The sequence below is a fragment of the Diadema setosum genome, chromosome 15 (assembly GCF_964275005.1).
Source record: "Diadema setosum chromosome 15, eeDiaSeto1, whole genome shotgun sequence".
NCBI classification, from domain to species: domain Eukaryota; kingdom Metazoa; phylum Echinodermata; class Echinoidea; order Diadematoida; family Diadematidae; genus Diadema; species Diadema setosum.
Genome location: NC_092699.1, coordinates 15067358 through 15090634, shown reverse-complemented (window position 1 = coordinate 15090634; position 23277 = coordinate 15067358). Strand labels below are relative to the sequence as shown.

At 37.8% G+C, this 23277-nt stretch overlaps 1 protein-coding gene across 1 annotated transcript in view; it reads left to right on the top strand.

Annotated features, from left to right (window-relative positions):
• The window catches only part of LOC140239055 (neprilysin-1-like), a 47648-nt gene that overhangs the window by 5279 nt on the left and 19092 nt on the right, over positions 1–23277 (top strand). Inside the window, exons 2-5 of the mRNA XM_072318951.1 lie at positions 14817–14855; positions 17386–17547; positions 19453–19539; positions 22791–22996. Coding sequence (XP_072175052.1) covers positions 14817–14855; positions 17386–17547; positions 19453–19539; positions 22791–22996 — 494 coding nt within the window. The remainder of the gene's footprint in view (positions 1–14816; positions 14856–17385; positions 17548–19452; positions 19540–22790; positions 22997–23277) is intronic.

Sequence of the window (23277 nt, the reverse complement as noted above, 5' to 3'; positions counted from 1 at the left end):
TCTCGCTGTCTAACTTCAAGAACACTTTTTCATGCCACCACAATTAGGGTAGTGAGGGAAAGAATGAAGTATTAAAATGTTTAGCCTTAGGCCCCTGCCGAAACCACCATTAAGCAGAAAAAAAAAGACACCTCGTTTGTCGAAATCAGACTCGCATGTAATCCCAGCAATGAATTTCCATTTCCGTTCATTTGTGCCAGATACACGGCTGATACATGCAAAGTTACAGATTCCACTCCCCCCCCCTCTTTTTTTTTCCCCCATTCGCATCTGCAGGCCACAGGCGCAAATCAATTCGGTCCTCTTTTATTCGGTCTCATTATTATTGCATGATCGACCATCATGCAATCTAGGTACAGATCCCGTCGATTGGAAAAGAAGGACAAAAAGAAAAAAAAAAAAAAAAAAGGGGGGGGGGGGTCACATACATAACACACGTCGAAGTCTTGACTTTTAGGTTGCGTTCTTACCTAGTGATGTACAAATTCGTGTGCTATAATTCCCTGTTCTGGTGCATTTACCTATTTGCCTCCTTGACCAACACGGTTGTCAAATTTGTCCTTATTCTTCTATGAAGTGATTTTTTTTTATTATTAAGAGTACGCAGAGCACAATGATGTGAAGACGTTCGTCGTGAAACTACATTAAGTCATGTAAGAAAACTTATAAAAACTTATAGAAGATATACAGTCTTTCCTTAAACTCGGAGTACCCAAGAGTATAATAACAATAGTAAATAATGATAATAGTGGCATCTTATAAAGCGTTGAAGCTCATCAAACATGACGCCCATGGCGCTGCAACATAACCAGCATGATATAATAAGAGCGAATTAAGTTTTTTGTAACACACACACACACACACACAACACACAAGCAGAAACAGACAGGTATACACACATACATGCTCACGCACACACACACCCACACACATTCTCTGCCCTTGTTTCCGAGGAAAGAGCAAGCCTGTCTCCGAATCCTATACGATCTCATTGATTTCCACCCACCTCCACAGACACCTCTGGTCCCCCATCCCACTTAAAGGCAAAACGAGTTATTCTAATGGCCTAATTCATCACAACCACATCCTAAGCACGCTGCAATGGCAATCGTCATTCAATAACAAATCCTTTCATTCCCCCAAAATGACCGACGTCGCCTAATGGTACACCCGCCTATATTTTTTTCCCCACCAAGAGCACTGGTGGGCACGATAACTTAACTTGTGGAGCATTAACGAATTCTGTTCTGTACACGTGAGATTAACGAGGTGAGCGACCTTTCGTTAAAGGTGTGTGTGTGTGTGTGATGTAATGATAATGCTAATGATAATAATGATAATAGTATTGATGATAATGGCTACTTGTATAGCGCAGAGGTGTTTTATATATATATATATATATATATATATATATATAATATTTTGGAATTTTTTTTTTTTTTTCGTGAAGGGGGAGGGGGAGGGGCGCCTGTGCAAAATTAAAGGGGGGCACGCGCCCCTCCCCATTTTTCAATTCAATTCATTTATTTCATTCTCATTTTTCTTCAAACAAAATATAACACAAGGTATAAATCAGAAAAAACCATCATAAGCATATATACATTACAAAGTGCGAAGGATAAACGATAGTCAACAAACTAATAGAAATAAATTATTTACACATACGGGAAAAATACAAAGTTATGTCTTGAGGAGAAAAAAAAAAGAGAACTGAGAGGTACACTAAAAAGCAGTGCTTGTAGAATGTGGACCACTCAAGAATTTCTTCCAAAAATGCTTACTACAATTACAAATACATTACACAAAAATATTGAGGTGGGCTTCCTTGTTATGAGGGCAGAGATGTTACAAGGGGTGTACCATCTGTACCGTCAGGGAAGTTAATGCACATGGTATCTAATGTGCCTCGTGATAAACATCACTGTGTTCGTACTAAAAGGTTTGGGGTCTCCTAACTTATCATGCATGTAAAATCTTCCATTCCGACTTGCGTGTTGTTTTTTTTTCTCATGTATCTTTTCTTCGTCCTCTTATATTGGATAGTACTCTATAAAATACCCCCCCCCCAAAAAAAAAAATGTAAGTATCAAGCTCTTTTTTTGAGACTACTTTTTTTTTGCCACAAAATGTTCTACCTGTACCTACAAAGCGACGAGGGACTGTCGCCAAGATTGAAAATTCACTTCGTTTATTCACCTGGAAAAGCAATGATTTTCATGATTGCACATCCTTAAATTTCATTTCAGTGATGTTTGATTTGTTTGTTTGTCTTCAATTTTTATATTTGGTTCGTTTTCAAGCACAACAACAAATGAATACAAGATATGCTCTGAAATAAAAGATGCATAACAATGAAGGAATTTTCAATAGACTGTCCCTTGTAACCTTAACACAAAGGGAAGTAGCGATAGCGTACTAAAATCGTAATCAAACCAGGAAGGAAAGAGTTTGTGTTGGAATGGGTGGCTTGGTTTGATGTGTGTGTGTGTGTGTGTGTGTGTGTGTGTGTGTGTGTGTCTGTGTATGTGTGTGTGTCTGCATGTGTGTGTGTGTGTGTGTATTTCGTTTGTTTGCAGGTACAACAACAGATTCAGAATATGCTCCGGAAATAGAAGATTATACATAGCAATGAAGGAATTGTCAGTAGACTGTCCCTAATATAAAATAATAAAGGAAAGTAGCGATAAAGCGTATACTATGTAATCATATTTAAACCAGGAAAAAAGGGTAGGTTTTTGTACAGGCGGTTTGAACGAAGTCGCTTTATGACATAACGTCTACATTTATTATCAAAAAAAAAAACACCATGCATCGATGCGTTTTGATCCATATTTTTCAAACTTTGACGATAAATACCAAAATACCAGAATTTTGCTCTTTATCTGGCACCTAAATCCAGCACTGAAAAAAGGAAAAGTAGAGGCCTACATTATCAGACAAAGAGGTACCTCAGAGTGTCTTTATTATTGAATACATTGTAATGATTTAATACAGATAAAGTGCCTGGTATATCAAGGACACTACAGCTGCAATTGAAAGTAGACTCGAACCGTAGGTCCCTAGACTCAGTGTTTATTGTGTTAATCCACTGAACCACAGTAGCTCCTTTTTGGCAACTATAATTATAGTGTCTCCTAACAGCCTTGTACTTTTTTATGCTTCTCTCTCTCTCTCTGTCTCTATCTCCCCCTCTCTCTCTCTCTGTCTCTGTCTCTCTCTCTCTCTCTCGCTCTCTCTCTCTCTCTCTCTCTCTCTCTCTCTATATATATATATATATATATATACATATATCTGTATATACATATCAATGACCAAAATCTAAATTGAAAATCTACTTCATGTTTAAAGCACTGACATACATTCCACAGAGAGAATAAGACAAACTTTAAAGCAGAAGATCATTAGTTAATTAGACAAAAGTCATAGATAATTTCCGATATTTGTAATATGATGAATTTGCCTTTTGGAAAAGAAAAGAAATTCAGTAATTTTTTATTGAAAGATGAACGAGAGACTGGTAAGGCCGTGCTTCTTTAACGCAATCTGATTTGCTTATTAGATTTTTACTAATACCACAGTTTCGCGAAAAGAGCAAAGCAATGGAAATCTCTGAGTTTCGATTGTTTTAATGACATTTCAATGTATTCAAATTAATAAATCTAAATATGAACGACTAAGTAGCCTATGGATTTCAACACGGTATTACTCAAACTCTGAAGAATCGATGTTTATTTACGTCGATGAATGACAATTTGTAAATCGGTTGTAAGATAACATTTCACAGTCATTCGTCATGATCTTTGCCGGAAATATTATCTTCTCTTCATTCTTGTCAAACTTCGCGAGTCTAATTTGTTCGGAATGAAAGTAATCAGTTTGCCGATCATCCCACCAAAATCCTTCACATCAGTCCACCAAAGTTCAGACGAATTCACCTTGCTCGTATTATCACCTATCTTCATGACATTCAACGGATTGAGGATTAAATTCTTGCTGTTATTATCGTAATGTTAATAATATATATATATATATATATACATACATACATACATACATACATACATATATATATATATACACATATTCGCTGGTATATTCGATATTTCTACGTGTCGTGCGTGACTCAAAATTGGTGTCCATGCCGTGTCACAGCGGGAAGTGGAAACTAATAACGTCAGAAAAGGGGATCGGTGATGCCTGCGAATTAAGGAATAGAAAGGATCGATGGGTTCATGCTGAGATCGGAACATACCACTTGTAACGGCACCTGTCAATCACTGCAAAGGCTGTCTCCATCTACAAAGGGGGAGTTTATCGTTTTTAGCAACTTAACATTCTGTACATAATGGCTTATGGTTCCCTAGAAGGTACAGCAATATTGCTTTCATTTCGACAAATTTCTAAATAATGTAAAATAGCTCACTGGATGTTTATTTCTATCTACTATAAGTTATGTTCATTTGAAGGCCTATTAAGACTTTACCAAGAGAATGTTGTGTCACAGAAGTAATTCTGACATACGTTTGTTGACGTTTGACCTCTTTCAAAATACATGATTACATATTCTATAGGAAGAAAAAAATGGCAAAGCATAAAACTATAAAAAAAGGGGGTGGGGTCGGGGGTATAGGGAGTAAGAAGACAGGCAGTTTCGGGCGTTTCGGTGACTAATAGGTTACGCACTAAACATGTCGAACGAGACGAAAAACGGGGGTGAATATCCCAAACGCTGTCACATGCATTTGAGTCGTCCAAATCATACGGGGAGTGAATACCAAGTACATAGTACCTGCTTTGTATTTGAATTAAATTGCATCAAGATCAGAAATTCTCATTTTATGTTTTAAAGTGGAGACTAAAATACACTCTAATTCCACTAATCCAACCATGCACTGAGAAGTTCCAGTAGAAATTATGGATTGTGAGTTGACTGGCAGTACACTATTTCCGAAGAAAAATAGGGCAATGCCAGTCACCGAAGAATCCAGAATTTCAACTGGAACCTCGAAAAGAGTACATGGCATAATAATTATTTGATTTATATCCTACTAAAAAAAAAAAAAAAAAAAAAAAAAAAAAATCTAGACCTATATCTAGATCTAGTTTAGACAGAAAAATCTGCCTCTTAACTGTAGGCCTACGGTTGAACGGTATTATAGTTCGGCCCCGAACAGGAGGCAGATTTATCGGTCTAGACCTAAATGATAATAATGATAATGATGATAATAATAATAATAACAAAAATAACGAAAATAACAATGATGATAATGATAATGTGATAATTGTAAAATCTAGTTCTAATATTGTATCAACTAGGTTCTACGTGATGATACAAGACCAGCGCCATGTACGGCACTAGTCTAGACCAGGAATCTTAGGATTTAGACCCGAGCATCTTATCATTAACGATGCGACAGTAATGATGAAAACTTGAAGTTGAATTGAATCAGATAAGAAACGATAAAAACTGGAAAACTCGAAAGACATTTACAATATCTTTAATCGTCACGTTTCAATTATTTGTTATTAATATTTACCACGCAACCATTGAAATGTAATGAGTGCGGTTGTGCTACTCCCTGCTAGTACAGCGTCTTTATTACCGGATGGTGCGAGTGCATACTCGATGCAGTGCAGTGTGCAGTGCAGTGTGCATTTCAGCATTACAGTGCTGAATGCACACAGCACAGTGATAGTATAGTGCAGTGCAGGCGCTCGCCGCTACGCTGGCTGGTTCTCAGCGCCGCGCCGAAGTCTCATTGCGACTGCGATTGCGATATCGATAGTTCAATACCCCATTATTATTATTTCTTTTTTAAGTGACATCAGGAAATTGCTCGGGCAAAAATATTCCGAGGCTGACGTCACGCCACATCCACTTTTTTTTAATGGTGAAATTATCTTGAGTCACATGAGTTTCTGCCAATGCTAGTTCTACAATTTCATGACGTAGGATATAATATCAACTATCATCTTCTGGAATTTTCTCGATTAAGTGCTATTTAGAAGTAAAGTGGATTCATGTTTCTGATTATGTGTGCTTTAAAAAGAATCGAATTTAATATCTATGTCCGTCGAAGGCTGTATACACACGTTGACGCGCATAAAGTACGCCGCCTTCTAACTCGCGTGCTTGTATGACATTCCACACAGAGAGTAGACGGGGAATTTCTCTAGGCTTACTATGGAAGTGAAAGTGGTGATGTGAAGTGAAGACGGTTGCTGAATTTTACGGGGTCATCCCATGAGACCGACACCAACGAGTCGTACGGCCCTCTAGTTCGACGTTGAATAAAGGTCCATGGGTCATACAGCCTAAGAGTCATACAGCCAATGAGTTGGACACATATCTATAGCAAATAAGGCCCATGAGTCCGACGCTAGGCAAGCAAGGCCCGCAAGTATAACACGAAGCAAAAAGGTTCAACACAAAGTTCGACACAAAAACTACCCACGAGTTCGACATTACATCATGGAGCTTAAAGTGTCGGTGTCCTAGGTCTTGTTTGCTTAGTGTGAACTCGTGGGCCTTTTTTGCCTATATGGTGTCCAACTTATGGGCCTCATTTGTTTAATGTCGAACTCTTGGCTGTATGACTTGTAAGCTTTATATCTCGTGGACTATATTACTCTTGAGCTGTAGACTCGTGGGCTGTATGATTCGTGGGTGCCCCCAAATTAAAGGAGACCTCCGGATGATCTTAAGACTTTTACATATGAACAACTATAAATATTATTGGTAACACTGAGTGCAGAGTTTCAGAATTTGTAGTGATTGGGATGAGGAATATGGGTTTTTTCAAAATAATTATATAACAAATCACAATGAACAAGGATAATGACATGGCAGCCTCACAACAAGAATGCATGAGTTGGGGCTCAAGGAAGCAGAACAAAAGAAGAAGGTATGCATAAATTCTACATCTTATAGGTGAACGAGTTAAGCATGTGGTGTTGTAATGAATTACATTGCTACATTTCTGAAATATATGTGAGGCCCCTATGTCATCATCTTTGCTCAGTGTAATTTGTCTCGGGTTTTTAGAGTGTTGATTTCTCTGCTCAAGGACCGAAATTCTTGAATCGCCAACACAAGATGAATGAACTTCTTAATTCTCTCTTAAAGACGAAATTTTATAAATTTCTGTTCAATTTTAAGCAGGCCTACTGAATAAGTCTAGCTCCTATATCACCCTTTTTCCGATATGAGATATACAGGTAAATGCAGAGATGTCAATGTAGTAATGTCATAATGCTGACTTTGCCTCCAAGTCAAAATGGATTTTTATCGAATTTCCGTTGCCGGGGAGGGAAGGGGGTCTCACCGTATTTGAATGGACTTCTGGAGGCATGTAGTGTGAATGTTTCACGCTGCTCCACGTATACTGTAAAGAAAAAGGAAAACAGATTGAGAAGGCGAACAAACACGACCCTTTGACCGCATTCATCCATCGACAGGTGTGCGAAAAATGTCGTCACACAAGACGGCACCATTTTTCATCAATACCTCGTTAAAAACCGCTCGCTGTTGTACACCAGCCAACTTCCCGTGTTCAACTCAGCATGCTTGGCGTTTGCGCGCCGTGAATTAAATAAATTCCACCATGCGGATAATTATTCCGTTCCCTTGAATAGATGGAAAGGCATTTTGTGTTTGTATATATGCGTGTGTGCGTGTGTGGGTTTCCACTCGGATATCTTTTTTTTTTCCTTTTCTGAAATAGAAACGAATAATACAATGCTGGCAATTCTTTTTATCTATAGCGTCTGAATAACCGAAATTCCACTTTGTCTGCCTCGCTCCATAGAAAATCAGCATAGACATGCAGTGAATTTTCAATTTAGAGCCCGTCCCACAGAAATAATATATAAAAACTTTGAAAGGAATAAGCCAGTTCTGAGTTCCACTTTGCACATGAGCAAATGAAGGTCATTTGTACCAACAGGCGAACTGTCTCTTCAGTTCACTGAGATAAGCATTTGTGATGTAATGATCATTCATGTAATCTTGATACTAAATGGTGCATTTGCCACCATCCACCTGATAGAAAACAGTTGGCAAGCTGGTAGGACCTATTTGGATATCATAATAATTATAAAAGTTTGCTAGTGCATGCATTGCTACATGATGATATTAATGCTTCTTCAGGTGTTTATTGGCAGACTTTTCTGGTCAACATGCTACGCAAGTTCATTCTTTATTTCAACGTGATTTTTTAGTCCATAAAATTGTTCCGTCGGGGAGGTTTATGCATCATCAACCAGCTGAGAAAAGAGAAAGTTTATTTTTACCGGTACGCACATGAGCTATCCCCAAACTGACTTATTGCAATATTATCCCACTATCTCATCTAATGTGGATCTTAGCTGCCACCGATATTATAGCCTTTCCTGTTAAACCTTTAAGATCGGATAATTTCTTTAATCTTGATGAAACCATTAGCAGTATGTCGTGTTTGATTTGACTCTTTCTCTCGCTTATAACGTCAACTTGAAAATGGGATAGAATTGCACTTTAAACCAGCGGGAGAACCCTTTGCCCGGAGAGAGAGTGTTCAATAACACAACAGCAGCCAGTTCTCCGTAAATTACTAGCAATATCGGAGCCATCAGCAGCGCAGATGGCATTTCGATCTGGCCGATACGAGATACTATCAGATACGAAATTGACATTTCCGCATGACTCCATCTACTCATTAAATTGGCAACACCTGTGGGAGCATCGCGAGGCAGCAATTGCATCGGCTCCAGCTATTACAGAGCAAAAGCTTGGACTCCAACGAGATAGGTGCCGATTTCCTCTATTTGTAGGAAGAACACAACACACTTGCAACTTCCCATGCGCTCCTTTTTTGTCTTAGTTTTTGCTTTTATACAAGGTTAACACTTTTCTTTTGTATCGTTTGTTGCTCGATATGGATTCTGCATTATTCTGAGAAATGACCGTTGTCTCGTCACAGATTACTGAAGGTAGTTCTCCTTCTATCGGCTTCTATATCCCTGTTACTATCTACTGTCTCACGTAGAAAGCATGCTTCTTTGCCCCAGGGACAATCCGCCTCGTCCACGGTATACACTCACGCACGATTACACAATTCAGCACACGCACACATAGCACGCCCTCACATACGCACACACACAGACACAGACACACACACACACACACACACACACACACACACACAGACACACACCTTTTCTTAAACATACACACACATATACACTTACACACACACGCACATATCATTGTGTGGTACCATAGGCACAAATTCATATCTTGCACCAGTCACTGAAATTTAACAGTGATGGGGAGCTTTGTTCATCATTTGGAATATTTATACGAGCAACCAACAAAAGAGAAAGTTCAACCGCAGCAAATATAACCGTATTCTTTGCTGAGCTCGATTTTTCATCAAACACACTCACACACTTTGCACACAGAGATGTGAAATCAAGCACTGGAATTTGTCTTTAAGTCACATCTATTTCGTTTTTATTGTTCATACTTATTTACAATCATAAATGACAACTAACCATCGATCACAAAGTTTACTGTAATACGCACATACACACACACACACACACACACGCACACACACACACACACACACACACACGCACACACACACACACACACACACACACACACACACACACTCTTATGTGCCCTATAGGCGGCTCTCCTTTTAACGAAGTCCTCGAAACCGGCAGGCTTATCAAAACTTCGTTACAGCCGAACAAAAATGTATATAAAGATATGTTGATAATGATTTTGGGACCTGAATTTTTTTTCCGTTATATTGAGATTTTCGTTATAATTAGGGAGCTTTAGATTTTAGACGCGCGGACGTTCAAAGGGAAAAAAAAAAACATGGTCTGAGCGTGCGCAGTAGCGCACGTCAAGTTACTGCGCACGCTCAGACCATGTTTTTTTCCCTTTGAACGTCCGCGCGTCTAAAATCTAAAGCTCCCTATTGTGTTCGTCAAGACGGGATTGCACTGTACATAATACGTATAATGAACACCAACAAACAGTTATTGATGAGAATTTGTAACTTAAAGTCGATTCTAAAAGTCGATATTGATTATGTTCTACATTATTGTAACCCACCAACTGGATGATGGAAAAAAAAATCAAGTCAAGAAAACGAGTGCACGTCACAAGACCGACACCCACGAGTCATACAGCTCACAAGTCATACAGCCCATGAGTTATACAGCTCACGAGTCATACAGCCCATGAGTTCGACACTAAGCTAACAAGGTCCACGAGACCGACACATTAAGCCCCGCGTTATATCTGTAGAACTCGTGGGCTCTTTTACCTAGTGTCGAACTCATTGGCTTTATTTGCCTAGTGTCGAACTCATGGACGGTATGACTCGTGAGCTGTATGACTCATGGACCTTTTTTTTTTCAATGTCGAACTCGTGGGCTGTATGACTCGTGGGTGTCGGTCTAGTTGGATGACCCCAAATAAACTACTTTTGAGAAAATGAGATTTGGTCTCACGGGGCCTTTACCTAAATCGTCTGTGGAACCATGGAGCTACAGCATTAATGGTGGAACGAGGACGAGATTGAACACAGTGAGACAAAAGCTGTGAAAGGATTATCAGAACATACTGTAGATGATATAAAGATAACTCCACCTTGCAGAAACACCCAAACCGAGTTGATTCGGAATTCACTTTTTTCAGGTGTGTACATTGTACTAGAAACTTACCCTCATCTAAGTATCATCTGAGTATCAAAGTTACTTTTTTTGGGGTTGTTGTTGTAAAAGCAGTCTTAGTGTCATGTCTGTAGTGACTGAATTTTAAAGTGTACATTACTGGTTTTGGAGATTTCATGCAACACGTTTACGAAGCTCAGCCAAAGGAAATAAAATGCAATTTCATGAGACTGTATATGTATGATTTAAAAGGAAAACAAAAAGAAAGAAGGAAATGTCGATCTTTCGTTATCGACGTTGACGTCACAGGTAGAATTAAGTCGTTTTCGGTCCCGTGATCTGCGTCAATTCGATTTCATTTTTATCCCTACTTCCTTTCATTCATCTCTCATTCATCCTATATCCCCCGTCTGTTAATAGACGAAATGCCAGAGTGTTATTAAAGAGTCGAAGTTGTGATAGACTCCCGGACGTGGGAACTTTTTTTTTCTTCTTTTTCTTCCAAGTGGCGCGACGCCCCTCTAAAATGGCACAATGCGTCCGCCTCGGGTTGAGTCTCTCCGGTGGAAATCCGATAACCTTCGGAGCACTTCGCGGGGCCTGCCATTTTACCCGCGCCGCCTCTAAAAATACCACCCCGCCTGGCCAGAGGAGACGGGTGCTGATCGCCTTTTCTGCTCCGAGATGTATGTATGTATGAGTGAGTGTGTGTGTGTGTGTGTGTGTGCGCGCGTGTGTGTGTGTGCGCGTGTGTGTGGGTGTGTGTGGACGTAAAGCGAAATATTACTAGGGTAACCTTTAATAAGCCAATTTTCGTTCGAACAAGTTCCGCGATTAGATGAGAAGTGGAAGGGATCTCCCATCTGTGACAGATTGGCAATGATGATGTCGTCAATGATGCAGATGGTGAAAGTGACGATTATGACGAAACCGATGTCGAAAAAAGAAACAACCCACACACACATACAAACAAACACCGTCAAAACATTGCATGATATCTTAGAGAAGACTTATTCATTTTTGCTCCACACTCTGGGGAAAACGGAAATGGGGAAGAAAGATAATTGAAAATCTTGCATCTTGTAATCACCAGTGCAGGAAGAAAACTAGCTTAAGAGCAATTTTGTCAAAAAAAAAAAGAAGAAGATATGGCTACTATCGGGAGGGAAATATAGTGTTTGGAATGTTTTGAACATTCTGTTGATATCGTAAAAATCATCACACTCGAAAGAGTGACATGACAGAGGATCTGGCATCAAACTGAAAAGAAGAAAAATGAACGAATATCATAGGCCATCTTACGTTCTGACATAGGCCATCTTACGGTCTGACATCAGTCAGACCGTTTTAGCCATCTTACTTCTTTGAGGGTTTCATGCGGGTTTTTTTTTTTTTATAACCATCCAGACGACATCCATGCTTTTAGAAATTTGACATTTTGTTTCGTAAGTTCTTTAGCCTTTGCCCTTAAACCTACCCACAAAAATAAATGCACTTGACAAATGAAATAAAGCAAAACAAGCATAAATCCATATGCGCGCAGATATGGACAGATATACATACATGAATTTAGAGGAGTGTGTGTGTGTGTGAGAGAGAGAGAGCGTTTGTGCATGTTGTGCGCCTCTAGAGGTTTAAGCATTTAATCGGATGAAGGGCAGACGTCTTTTAAAATGCACTGTATTAAAGTTCTGTAAATGTACTGTAAAGTGGTGATGACATTTTTCTTGGGGGGAGGGGTTGGGATGAATTGTACAGAAATGAAACAAAAGCTGATTTTTTTTTTCCGTGTTTACACCACTGTCTGATGCATAATTTAGCAGAATGCAATCATCGTTGGACTGCTGCTGTGAGGCATTGGTGTATAAAATCAGTTGGTCTCACAAGTGTGGATGTTGATGCTGTGTTCCACGAAGGAAGGTGACAACTAGGCAAAGGCGCCATGATAATATTTGGAAATCAAAATATCGACTGGAAAAAATAGGTCGAGTTATTGTAACTGACATAGTAATGCACGGTCACGTCATCAGTCAGACCGTTTTTTTTTTTTTTTTTTTTTTTTGGTGTGCCAACAATTCGTCTATTCATAACCCAACAACAAAGTGGGTGTGTGATCACATACCATTCTGTTTATGTTTGCCGCTTTACAATGAGTGAATGAAGACGTATTCAGACCAGGTGCAAGCGACTACCTTGATAATGCGCCGCGATCGTAAACGCGAGCGTCTGCCATGAAACCTACATCCAGTTCATGACTTCGGTGACAATTCCAAAGAGGGTAAATCACACACGCTATGTTTGAAATAATCGATAAACTTGAATTAGACAGGTGCATTTGAAGCCGCTGGCGCGTCACGTGGAGGCAAGTCGATGACTGTGTATTACCTTTGGAAGCGATGGGTGACGTCTGTTTATGCGGCTGTCTGCCGAATGGCCAGCGATATAAACAGTCGATTATTTGTGCTTTCAATCGGTTTAATGCGGACACTTGTTGTCACATGTTTGTCAAATGGTGCGCGTTGATAGTTTTCATAGCAGTACGTGCCTCTACGGCTTAGGTTCTGTTTTTTAGGCGTGCTTATGAAAACGTTTTCTTTTTCTTTCTTTCTTTCTTTCTTGGCTCACGTTTTCAAAAGGTATGTGTTTTCCCTGTTCATTTCATATGTAACTAATGATCTTCGGAGTACAGTACAGTTTTAATATATATAATATAATGGAATGCCAAAATGTTCACCTTCAAATATATCTTAACACTCGCTCTATCAACTCTTTTATGCTCAGTAATAATGAGAATACTACGTATTTCTCAGATTTATAGCTCTTTATTGTTTACCTATGTTTTTAATATCATTTCAAAACTTTCTTGACTTTGGAAGGTCCGTCAGAGACAATTTGAAGAGAAATAGAATAAATGGAAAATAATATGAATACCTGAATAACAGAAAAACCTAAGTTCACTTAAGAATTATGAAAAAAAAAATAAAAAAAAAACAAAAAACCAGCAAAAAACGTAATGTTCTAATTTTTTATGTTATGGGGGAGTTGCATTTATGAATTGAAATTTGAAGTAGTCATTCAAACATATGTTTGCATTACATCGGCAAGAGTTTTCAGAGATGATAGCAAATAGTGGACTTTGGCTGTTCTTCAGCCAGATTATTTCATCTTGCATATATCCATAAGATATCCACATGTCTATCTAACCTAAGAGTTATATATATATATATATATATATATATATATATATATATATATATATATATACATATACATTGTATTTATATATATACATGTGGGATAACTTGATACATATGAGGGATTTTGAAAGCGTCAAGAAATAAATTTACGAAATATGTCATTACATTACATTGATATAGGTTCCTAAAAGCGACATAAATACATAATTCAACTAATTCAAAAAGAGTATTTGTAATAGACTCAACGTTAAGAAGATTCACTGATTGCCATACCCTAAATACTTTCGAGCCACCCACGTTTGTCACATCTTCGGGGCTACTTTCAAGTTGATATAATTAGAATCGTTGAAGAATTGTACTTGTCCGTTTGGATGTATTCAATGTTATGCATGGACATCTTTTACTATGACAGTTGTATTGTTGAACTAGGTGTTGCTTTCCTGAGGTACATCTGAACCGGTCATCTCACGAGACAGACACCCTTGAGTCATACAGTCCACGACTCATACAGTCCACGAGTTCGACACTAGGTAAAAAACAGCCCACGAGCATGACGAGTTCGGCAGAGACAACATGGGGTTTGATGAGTCGGTCTCGTGGGCCTTGTTTGCTTAGTGTCGAACTCATGGGCTGTATGACTCGTGGGCTGTATAACTCGTGGACTGTATGACTCGCGGATGTCGATTTTGTGACGTGCACCTCATCTGAACAACGGAATATCAGGCCGTGTCCATCATTATTATAATTATGTTTATCATATTCGTGTCGTTGTTTTAAACGAAAAATGAAAAATAAAATTATGAAATATCAATCTGTTTAACTTAACTCTTTTGGGTAGATTTTCAGTCCATGTTAATACCTCTAAGCGATTTGAACATTATATCCCATAACATGATCTTTGATGTCCTTTATCTTTCTTTTCATTTTCCTTTCCGGTTCCCCAAGGACCAAACATATGTATGTCAAAAGAATGCGTCGCGGCAGGTGAGTTTAATTCTTATTTCTTTCATTTATTTTCAACAAGGCACTTAAGAGAGCGAAGCAGAAAACTTGAAGATCCTTTCCAAACTTACTGATGATTTATTGAATAATGAAACAGAACGATAGACGTGTTCGTAAGTGACTATTTTCCGTTGCAGTTGCTATCAGTATTTTATTGAAGGAATGAGGAACTTTAGGATTATGGAATATTCTTCATCAACAAAAAGTAATACATAATGTATGTATTAATACATAATACAAAGTATGGATTTGTCATTTCATGTCCTTGAACAATTCGAAAAAACAAACAAAAATGAAATACATATATACAGAAAATCATGTAATACTTAAGTATAATTATCAGCATTCCATACCTACTGAAATATCTTTTACTGCGACTTGTTAGATGATTTCAACATGGACATAATTTCATTGACTGACATTTTTATGCACAGATTAGAACAAGAAACAGTAGTGCTAATGTGAATGTCAGTTCGTCTGCATGCAAAGTCAGTTCTTTTAGTGATTACCTAATGTAAAAACAAAAAGTGAATCGCGCATTTTAATGATGATGTTAGGACAATAAAAAAAAAACCTGTCATCTTTAACCCTTTCAGTGCCGTTGACGGTCGAATATGGACAAATATCATACACATATCTGTGGACGAGATATTATTTCATGGCACAATGAGGGTTAATAAAAGGGATATCATATCGTCATACGAGGTAACATCCTTTCACAAACCTTACATGCCACATCAAATTCAGCTATGAAATGTTATTTGGAAATCGGATAAATATTCATTGATAATGGTTAACGATTTGGTTATGATAAATAATTTGTATTATCCGTCTTCAAAGTTCTATAGAACTGTATTTCTTGATTTAACCGCAGTTTATGTTGACTGACGTTTTAGGCGCTTTATCTCTGAAGTTCTAGGACACTTGAATTTGCTTGTATTTGCATGTTTGCCCGCTATGGATGGAGAATATATAGCCCTCATGTTAATTCCATCATTACAGAATCCAAGGGGTAGCGACGACGCCGGTGAAACATTACAAGCTTTGTCGCATTTGGACTTAAGAGTGTCTCGGTGGACTGCACCGTATATCCACGACATTTTAGTTGACATTTGCGGCGTCTGATAAAACCGAGGTCGGAAACCCCACTTGCGGGCGTTCCTTTTGATCTGACAAACAATATAATACTGATAAAAATGCCAAACGTATCGAGAAATACAGAGAATCCTCCATACATTTTACATGAAGCCTGCTTGCTGACTTTTGCAGACGGGTACACGCGTTGCATTCGAGATGCTTGTTCTCATCAATGCGATATTGGAGAAAAGGTTCCTCGACAATGTCAAGGCTCAGTTGGCGAAATAAAATCGGATTCGAACCCTCAGGGCGTCGAGTGTTGTTTACAGTTATACCCTTGTAACCACGGCTAAGCAAAACTGTAGTATGTGCGTCACATAGCCTGAACAACACGTCAAAAACGATTGAATAGAGCTAAGTGAGAGGGAACTCTTTCGTTTCAGGCGCTAACATCAGTCAAATAAATGCGATTACGTTTCTCGGGTATATACTCGAACGCTGTTAAGTTTTGATAGACAAATGAGTGATTGCTTTGACCGAGAATTCCTAATCTCGCCGATTTGGTGGCATACAGCTTAGTTTTACAAGTTTTCATTTCCTTATTGATAGGAATTCACTCCAAGTCCCAGCTGAAAGTGCCTATTGCTCTCCGTGCTCACAATAAACCGCATTAGTACTGTATTCAACAGAATATAAAAATGTCACTGAAAATGTCATTGAAATAATAAAAGAAAAAACGCGGTTAGACAATTAATGTGCTTTAAAAGTGAAATGGTATGAGACGCTTGTCGAAGACATTACGAACTTTCGATTTTGATGATTAGCCTCATGCACTTTATAGTACATTATGTAATGATTATAATAGCTAGTCTTTATACAACGCGTTCAAACTTGTTAAGATCTTAAGTGAGCGTTATACAGACTTTAATTTACACATTATATATGTGTATAAACATTACAAATATACATTATGTATGATATATAGGGCTCGATAATCACTTTTTTTCCCTGCTGGCAAATGTCTTGTGGCTCTTTCGGCCACTAGGATATGTAATTTTGTAATTTTGGCGGGCTGAAGTATAACGGAAATATATAACCAATCCCTTTTGAATCATATTCAGACCGATCAGACCACCAAAGGATAATCTTTTGGAAATTTGGTGGCCGGACATCAATTTCACCCAACACCCACAAGTCATACAGCCCATGAGTTCGACACTAAGCAAACAAAACCCACGAGACCGACACATTGAATCCCGTCTTGTATCTGTCGAACTCGTGGAATGTTTTTACCTAGTGTCGGTCTCATGGGCTTTATTTGCCTAAAGTGTCGAACTCGTTGGCTATAATATGACTCGTGTGCTGTAGGACTCAGGGTGTCGGTCTTGTGGGATGACCCCACATAAGCACATGATGATATTACACCACATTACAGCTGGCGCCTTGATCGAGAACATGGATCTAAACGCGGATCCGTGTGAGGACTTCTACCAGTACTCGTGCGGAGGATGGAAGAAGAGGACCACGATACCAGAGGAGAGGGATCGCATCACTGTTTTAGCCCAGCTCCAGGACCGACTGCAGGTGTTGTCAAGAGGTAAATGTGGCAGAAACAATTTTTGATGCCTCTATATGGTAATCTCGTTATGATGGTAGTGCCATCTCTTCGCAATTTGATAATGATATAGCACATGTTGGTGTTTTGGGTTGTTTTTTTTTTTCGGAACAGACACGTTCACGGAAGCGCCCCTTATAATAGTGTTCCCTTTTGTTATCACAACATTGCAAAGTTTCAGATAGACATTTTTTTTTTGGTTAAATTTATAGTCGAGACGGTTTGTTTGGGTAAAATACAGTAGGGCCTACTTTGCTTTGGGATCAATGGAATGCGACCTCAACATCACCCGCTCTCTATCGAATAATCCACGGAACTTTATCTGCCGATCGTTCTTTCTGGGTATCCTTTTGGAATTAGTTAAAATCAGAAGGCTTTGTAGTCAGCCACAACAAACATCACAGTTTGTTTGGATATATCTGCCCAATAGTGGCGAGGTTACATTCCTTTCTCGTCAGGGTTCATCTAAAACAATTGCATAATATGTCATTTAGGTAATGCAATTCGAAAACTATCCCACTTTACACTACCTAGTATATTGCGAGTGAACTTAAAAAAAAAAAAAAACACGACATATAATCTGAAGATTTCTATCAAAAACAACTTGAAACATGAATTGCATAATGTGCATTATCAGTAAGACACAAGGATTATGACATAGACTGTCAATTTGACTCAGTATATTGGTTGCTTTGTTGTTTCCTTGCCACGTGCTCTTCCATCATGATTTAACGAGTCAGTCCCGTTCTCGCTCGGCTTCTAGATTCTTTGAAGTACTCCTGAGGTAGAAAAACAAAATCATCAGGTTAAAGGGATTGTATAGTTTTGGTTGAGACCTAGTTTCAGATTTCTAAAATTTTTTGGTGAGATAATGAGAAACCTCTTATGAAATATGAAAGAGCACGTAATTCTATGAGGAATTCAATGTTTATTTGATGAAAATTGGTTTTGAAATGGCCGAGATATCAAAAACAGAGCGATTCTAATAAGTGTGGGACCCACACTTTTTTTTTACGATCGCTTTGTTTTACTTTGTTTTTGGATGTTTCAGTAATGCCAAACCCGATTTTCATCAAATAAACTTTGAATTCCTCTTAAAATGGTATGCTCTGTACTATTTCATAAGTGCTTTCTTGTTATCTCGCAAAAAGTTAAAAGCCAAATTCTCATCTCCACCAATACTGTACCATCCCTTTAACTCTTTTCAATAATCGATTATGAAATCCAGGGGGCGTTTCATCAAGCGTTTTGTCAGATTTTCTTTTTTCTGATTAAACTCTTTTAAGCTACTGAAATTCTTGCACCTGATTGGCTGAGAGTAAGTTTGTCACACACACACACACAAAAAAAAAAAAATATCTGACAAAACGCTTTATGAAACGCCCCCTGCAGGTCGCGCCACCAAACCGCTCAATACGTAGAGTACACGATATATATCTTTTAGCTTCACTGCAAAAGGGAAAAAAGGCGTTCTCGGAAACATTATCAAGCCCAATTATCAGAAAGCAATTACACGACTTACCTTACATTCATTCCCTCCTTAAATGGAAGCGAGAGGAGAAGAGGAAAAAATTGGTCGAATAGGGAGAGTGGATGGGGAAAAAACCCGAATTCGAACAGAGATAAAACAAGGAGAATACTTAGCAGTTTACGCTCTGAGGAAAGCATGTTAGAGCAGAGAGGAAATGCATGTATGAAAACAAATGGCAATACTCTTATTTCATTTCAACGCCAACTTGTTTGCCTGTCGCATGCTATCCACAAACCCATATATATAACAACGCCCCTCGATGGTGACCCGGGGAAAGTGCTCGCTGGATTTGAAACAGTCTAGACCTCTCTTTGATCGATGTGAAAGTCACAAAAAGACTACTCCTCTCCCATTAGGTCTCTTGGAGGAGGAAGGTACCTCGTCGGATGAGACAAGTGCTGAGTTCAAGGTCAAAAGGCTCTACAGGGCTTGCATCGACGAGGGTGAGACATACATTTGCTTACTACGATGTCAAGATGTGTCTTAATATATCCCACAAGTCAAATAATGCTTTACAATTACAGTGATAAAAATTACAGTAATGTCAGTCATGATTGAACACTAATAATACTATTACTGCGACAGTTGCTTCAAATAATCTTCAGTATTATTTCATTTCCGTGAGGGGATATTGTGTACACTAGCATAAGATATATGTTATTGTATTGTGCTTAATTGACATAGCTAATTATGAGTTGATTCACATTCATACATTCATCTATTTACAGTTACTTTGTTTTACATACATTTATGTATATGTCAATATATACATATATATATATATATATATATATATATGTACATATTCACATATTTATTTACTTATTTATTGTGTGACATATGTCATAACGTATAAAGGTTGCATTTGTAGAAATTTACTTCACAAACTGTCTGAAAGATATCAGAAAAAAAAACAATGATCAATAATGCTCTTCTAAATAGTAGACACAAAAGATAAAGACAGAACATTCAATTAGCTTTTGTAATGCAACTACATGCAATGACCTTTCCTGTAAATATATAATTATGTATATATGTATATCAATGTAAATATATGTGAATAAATGATAAATGTATATACATCCATATATATGTAATTATATACTATGTGTGTGTATTCATATGAAGCGTAACGCTGTATGCGCTTGCTAGAGATAGGCTCACCATTCACCATGAACTGTGCAGCGCAAATTGCATCAACATGTTTATCTTCGGTTGCCTCTGTTTGATTCAAATCAAATCAATTCAATTCAATTCATTTATTTTTCATTCTCATCTTTCTTCCAACAAGAAATAACTCAGACTAAAACAGGAACTATATACATTCGAATGTGCAAAAGATAAACGACAGTTAACAAATGAAGATAAACATACATACCGTCAAAATACTGAGTTATGTTTAGAGGGAATGAACCCAACACCACACATAACCGAGAAAAGATCGAGAAAACCGACTTTTTTTGCCGAAGAGTGATGTCTTGGAAAGACTGCTAAACATTCTGTGATTCTTTCTTTCTTTCTTCTAAAGTCACTGGAGACAAATTGGCCCAATTTACAGGCACAAAGGTGTCTTAATGTAACAAAAGAGCACCGATTGAGTTACCTTCCGCAAACTTTCCGCAAATTTTCCGCAAACTTTTCCTTAACTTTTCTTTCTGTCTCCTTTTTTTTTTTTCAATTCCCACCCCTGGGTTGCCTGTAGGACCGGTTGCACGCGAAGGATATTGCGTCTTTATACCCCTTTGTTCGTCATCTAGTTGACAAAAAAGAAGACGAAATATTAATGTTCGTTAAGTGTGCAAAACATGGTAGATGTCCAAAACGTCTATTTTGAAATGATCTTATCTTCGTTCCGTACCTTTTCAAATAAAACAAAAATCCCATAAACCGAAGAAAATGTATGACTTGAAAAACCCACACCCCACAAATTATATTACGAAGTAGACGTTTGATACCAACTAGGCAAAACGTGATCACTGGTTTTTACCAAAAAGGGCAATAACTGAACAAGTAACTAATGGTATTCCCCTAAATGAATTAGAGAATTTTACTAGTGGACAGATCTACATGTAGACGCAGTTACGTTTTGCTTGTTTGTTTTTTTTTTCTGAGAAAAGAATTGAAAGGACATGATTTGGAGACAAATATGGCGGCCAAAATATTAAATTCCCATAATATATTTCCGTATCAATATACTGAATATGGAACAAAACATAATTTCTACCTTATTTACCGAGTGGCAAAACCGAATGAGGTATTCAAGGTGGCCGCCAAAAATTAAAAACTCCCCTATAATTCCTTTGAAACGGTGAAAAATGTGAAAAAAAGTGAAAGATGGTCTTAAAGGGATGGTGTAGTACTGGTGGAACTAACTTTTACGAGATACCAAGAAACCACTCATGAAATAATGTGAGCATACCATTCTAAGAGGAATTCAGATTTTATTTGATAAAAATTGGCTTGGAATGGCTAAGATATCTTAAAACAACTTAAAACAAAGCGAGCATAATAAAAAGAAATGGGTCCCATTTTGTATTACAATCGCTCTGTTTTGGATACCTCAGCCACTTAAAAACCAATTTTCACCAATTTTCATCAAATAAACATTGAATTCCTTTTGGAATTACATGCTCTTTCACATTTCATAAGAGGTTTCCCATTATCTCACCCCCATTAAAATGTTAAAAACCTGAAGTTGATTCTCAACAAAAACTATGCGATCCCTTTTACCTATTTCGGGGGTGCTGAATCGGGATGGATCTTCTCTTGCATCCCTAAGGTTTTTGAGATATCCAAAATGGCCGTCAAAATTGTAAATTTGATATAGCTATTTCCTTTAGAAATTTGAATGAATTGGATGTAAATTAATGGTTTTACCCTATTCCGAAGGTGTTGATTCTGAATCTGGTTGATGGAAGTCTTGCGTCATTAAGGTTTTGAAATATTCAAGATGGTCAAAATGGATATAAAAAAATCTTGAATATCTCAAAAACCTCATCAACAAGATTCGGATTCAGCACCGTGAATAGGGTAAAGCTATTAATTTATTTTCCATTTTGTATAATCTTTACGGAAATATTTAAGATTAAAATTTCAATTTTGGGGGCCATTTTGAGTATCCCCAAATCCATAGTGATAAAAAAAAATGCCCTATCCATATTCGGAAATAGGTTAATCCATCAATCTTGTTAACTTTTCATTATCTAAAACGAAATATACAGGAATATAATTAGATTTTTTTTTTGCGGTCATTCTCAATATCTCAGAAATCTGAAGAAGTTTCATCATCCAGATTCGGATTCAGCTCCCTTGAAATTCAGCGAAACTCCATTTTTGTCCAATTTATCGCCATTTGAATGAAAAAAAATATAGGAATGTTAGCTTTTGTCGGCCATCTTGGTGACCATTTTGAATATCTCAAAACCCTCAACATGCTCAAGGATGCAAAAGTTGCATCATCCAGATTCGGAGTCAGTATCCTCGAAATAGGTCATAACCATCACAGAAAAAAAAAAAAAAATCGGGCAGACGGTAAAACAAGGTTATTGGACTTTGGCACCCAGGCTATTATTAATTCACCTGGTAACATATTTTCTTTGGCGAATTATAGTTTTGCCATAAGATCTTTTTTCTTTTAGTTTTTTTTTTCTGTTCAAGTCTGCTGAATGTTTTCATTTGTTTCTTTCATTTTCAGAGAGGATAACGGAGCAAGACGTCGCGCCTCTCCTGAAGTTCGTCGACAGCGTCGGAGGATGGCCCGTCATCAGCGAGGACTTCGACGAAGATGCGTGGGACTTGGAGGAGATACTTGCTCGGATTCGCCTTTCGGCAGACACCAACTTTCTCTTCACCCAGCGCGTTAACCGGGACACGCGGAACACGTCCATTTATTTACCTTTCGTAAGGCCGTTTACACATTTCCATGATTAAAGGAGACCTCCGGATGATTTACAAACACTTACATTTGAACAACTATAAATTGCTCCTACTGGGTACAAAGTTTCAGAATTTATAGTTTTTCATTCATTTCATTAGATAAGTTCATTTATATATTTCATTATCATTTGATAATGGAAGAAATAGATAGATAAAATGAAATAAATCATTTCCCTTCATTTCATATCATTCCATTTACTCCCATTATTGTTAGCATGCTACCTTGTTGTAAGATACACAGGCCT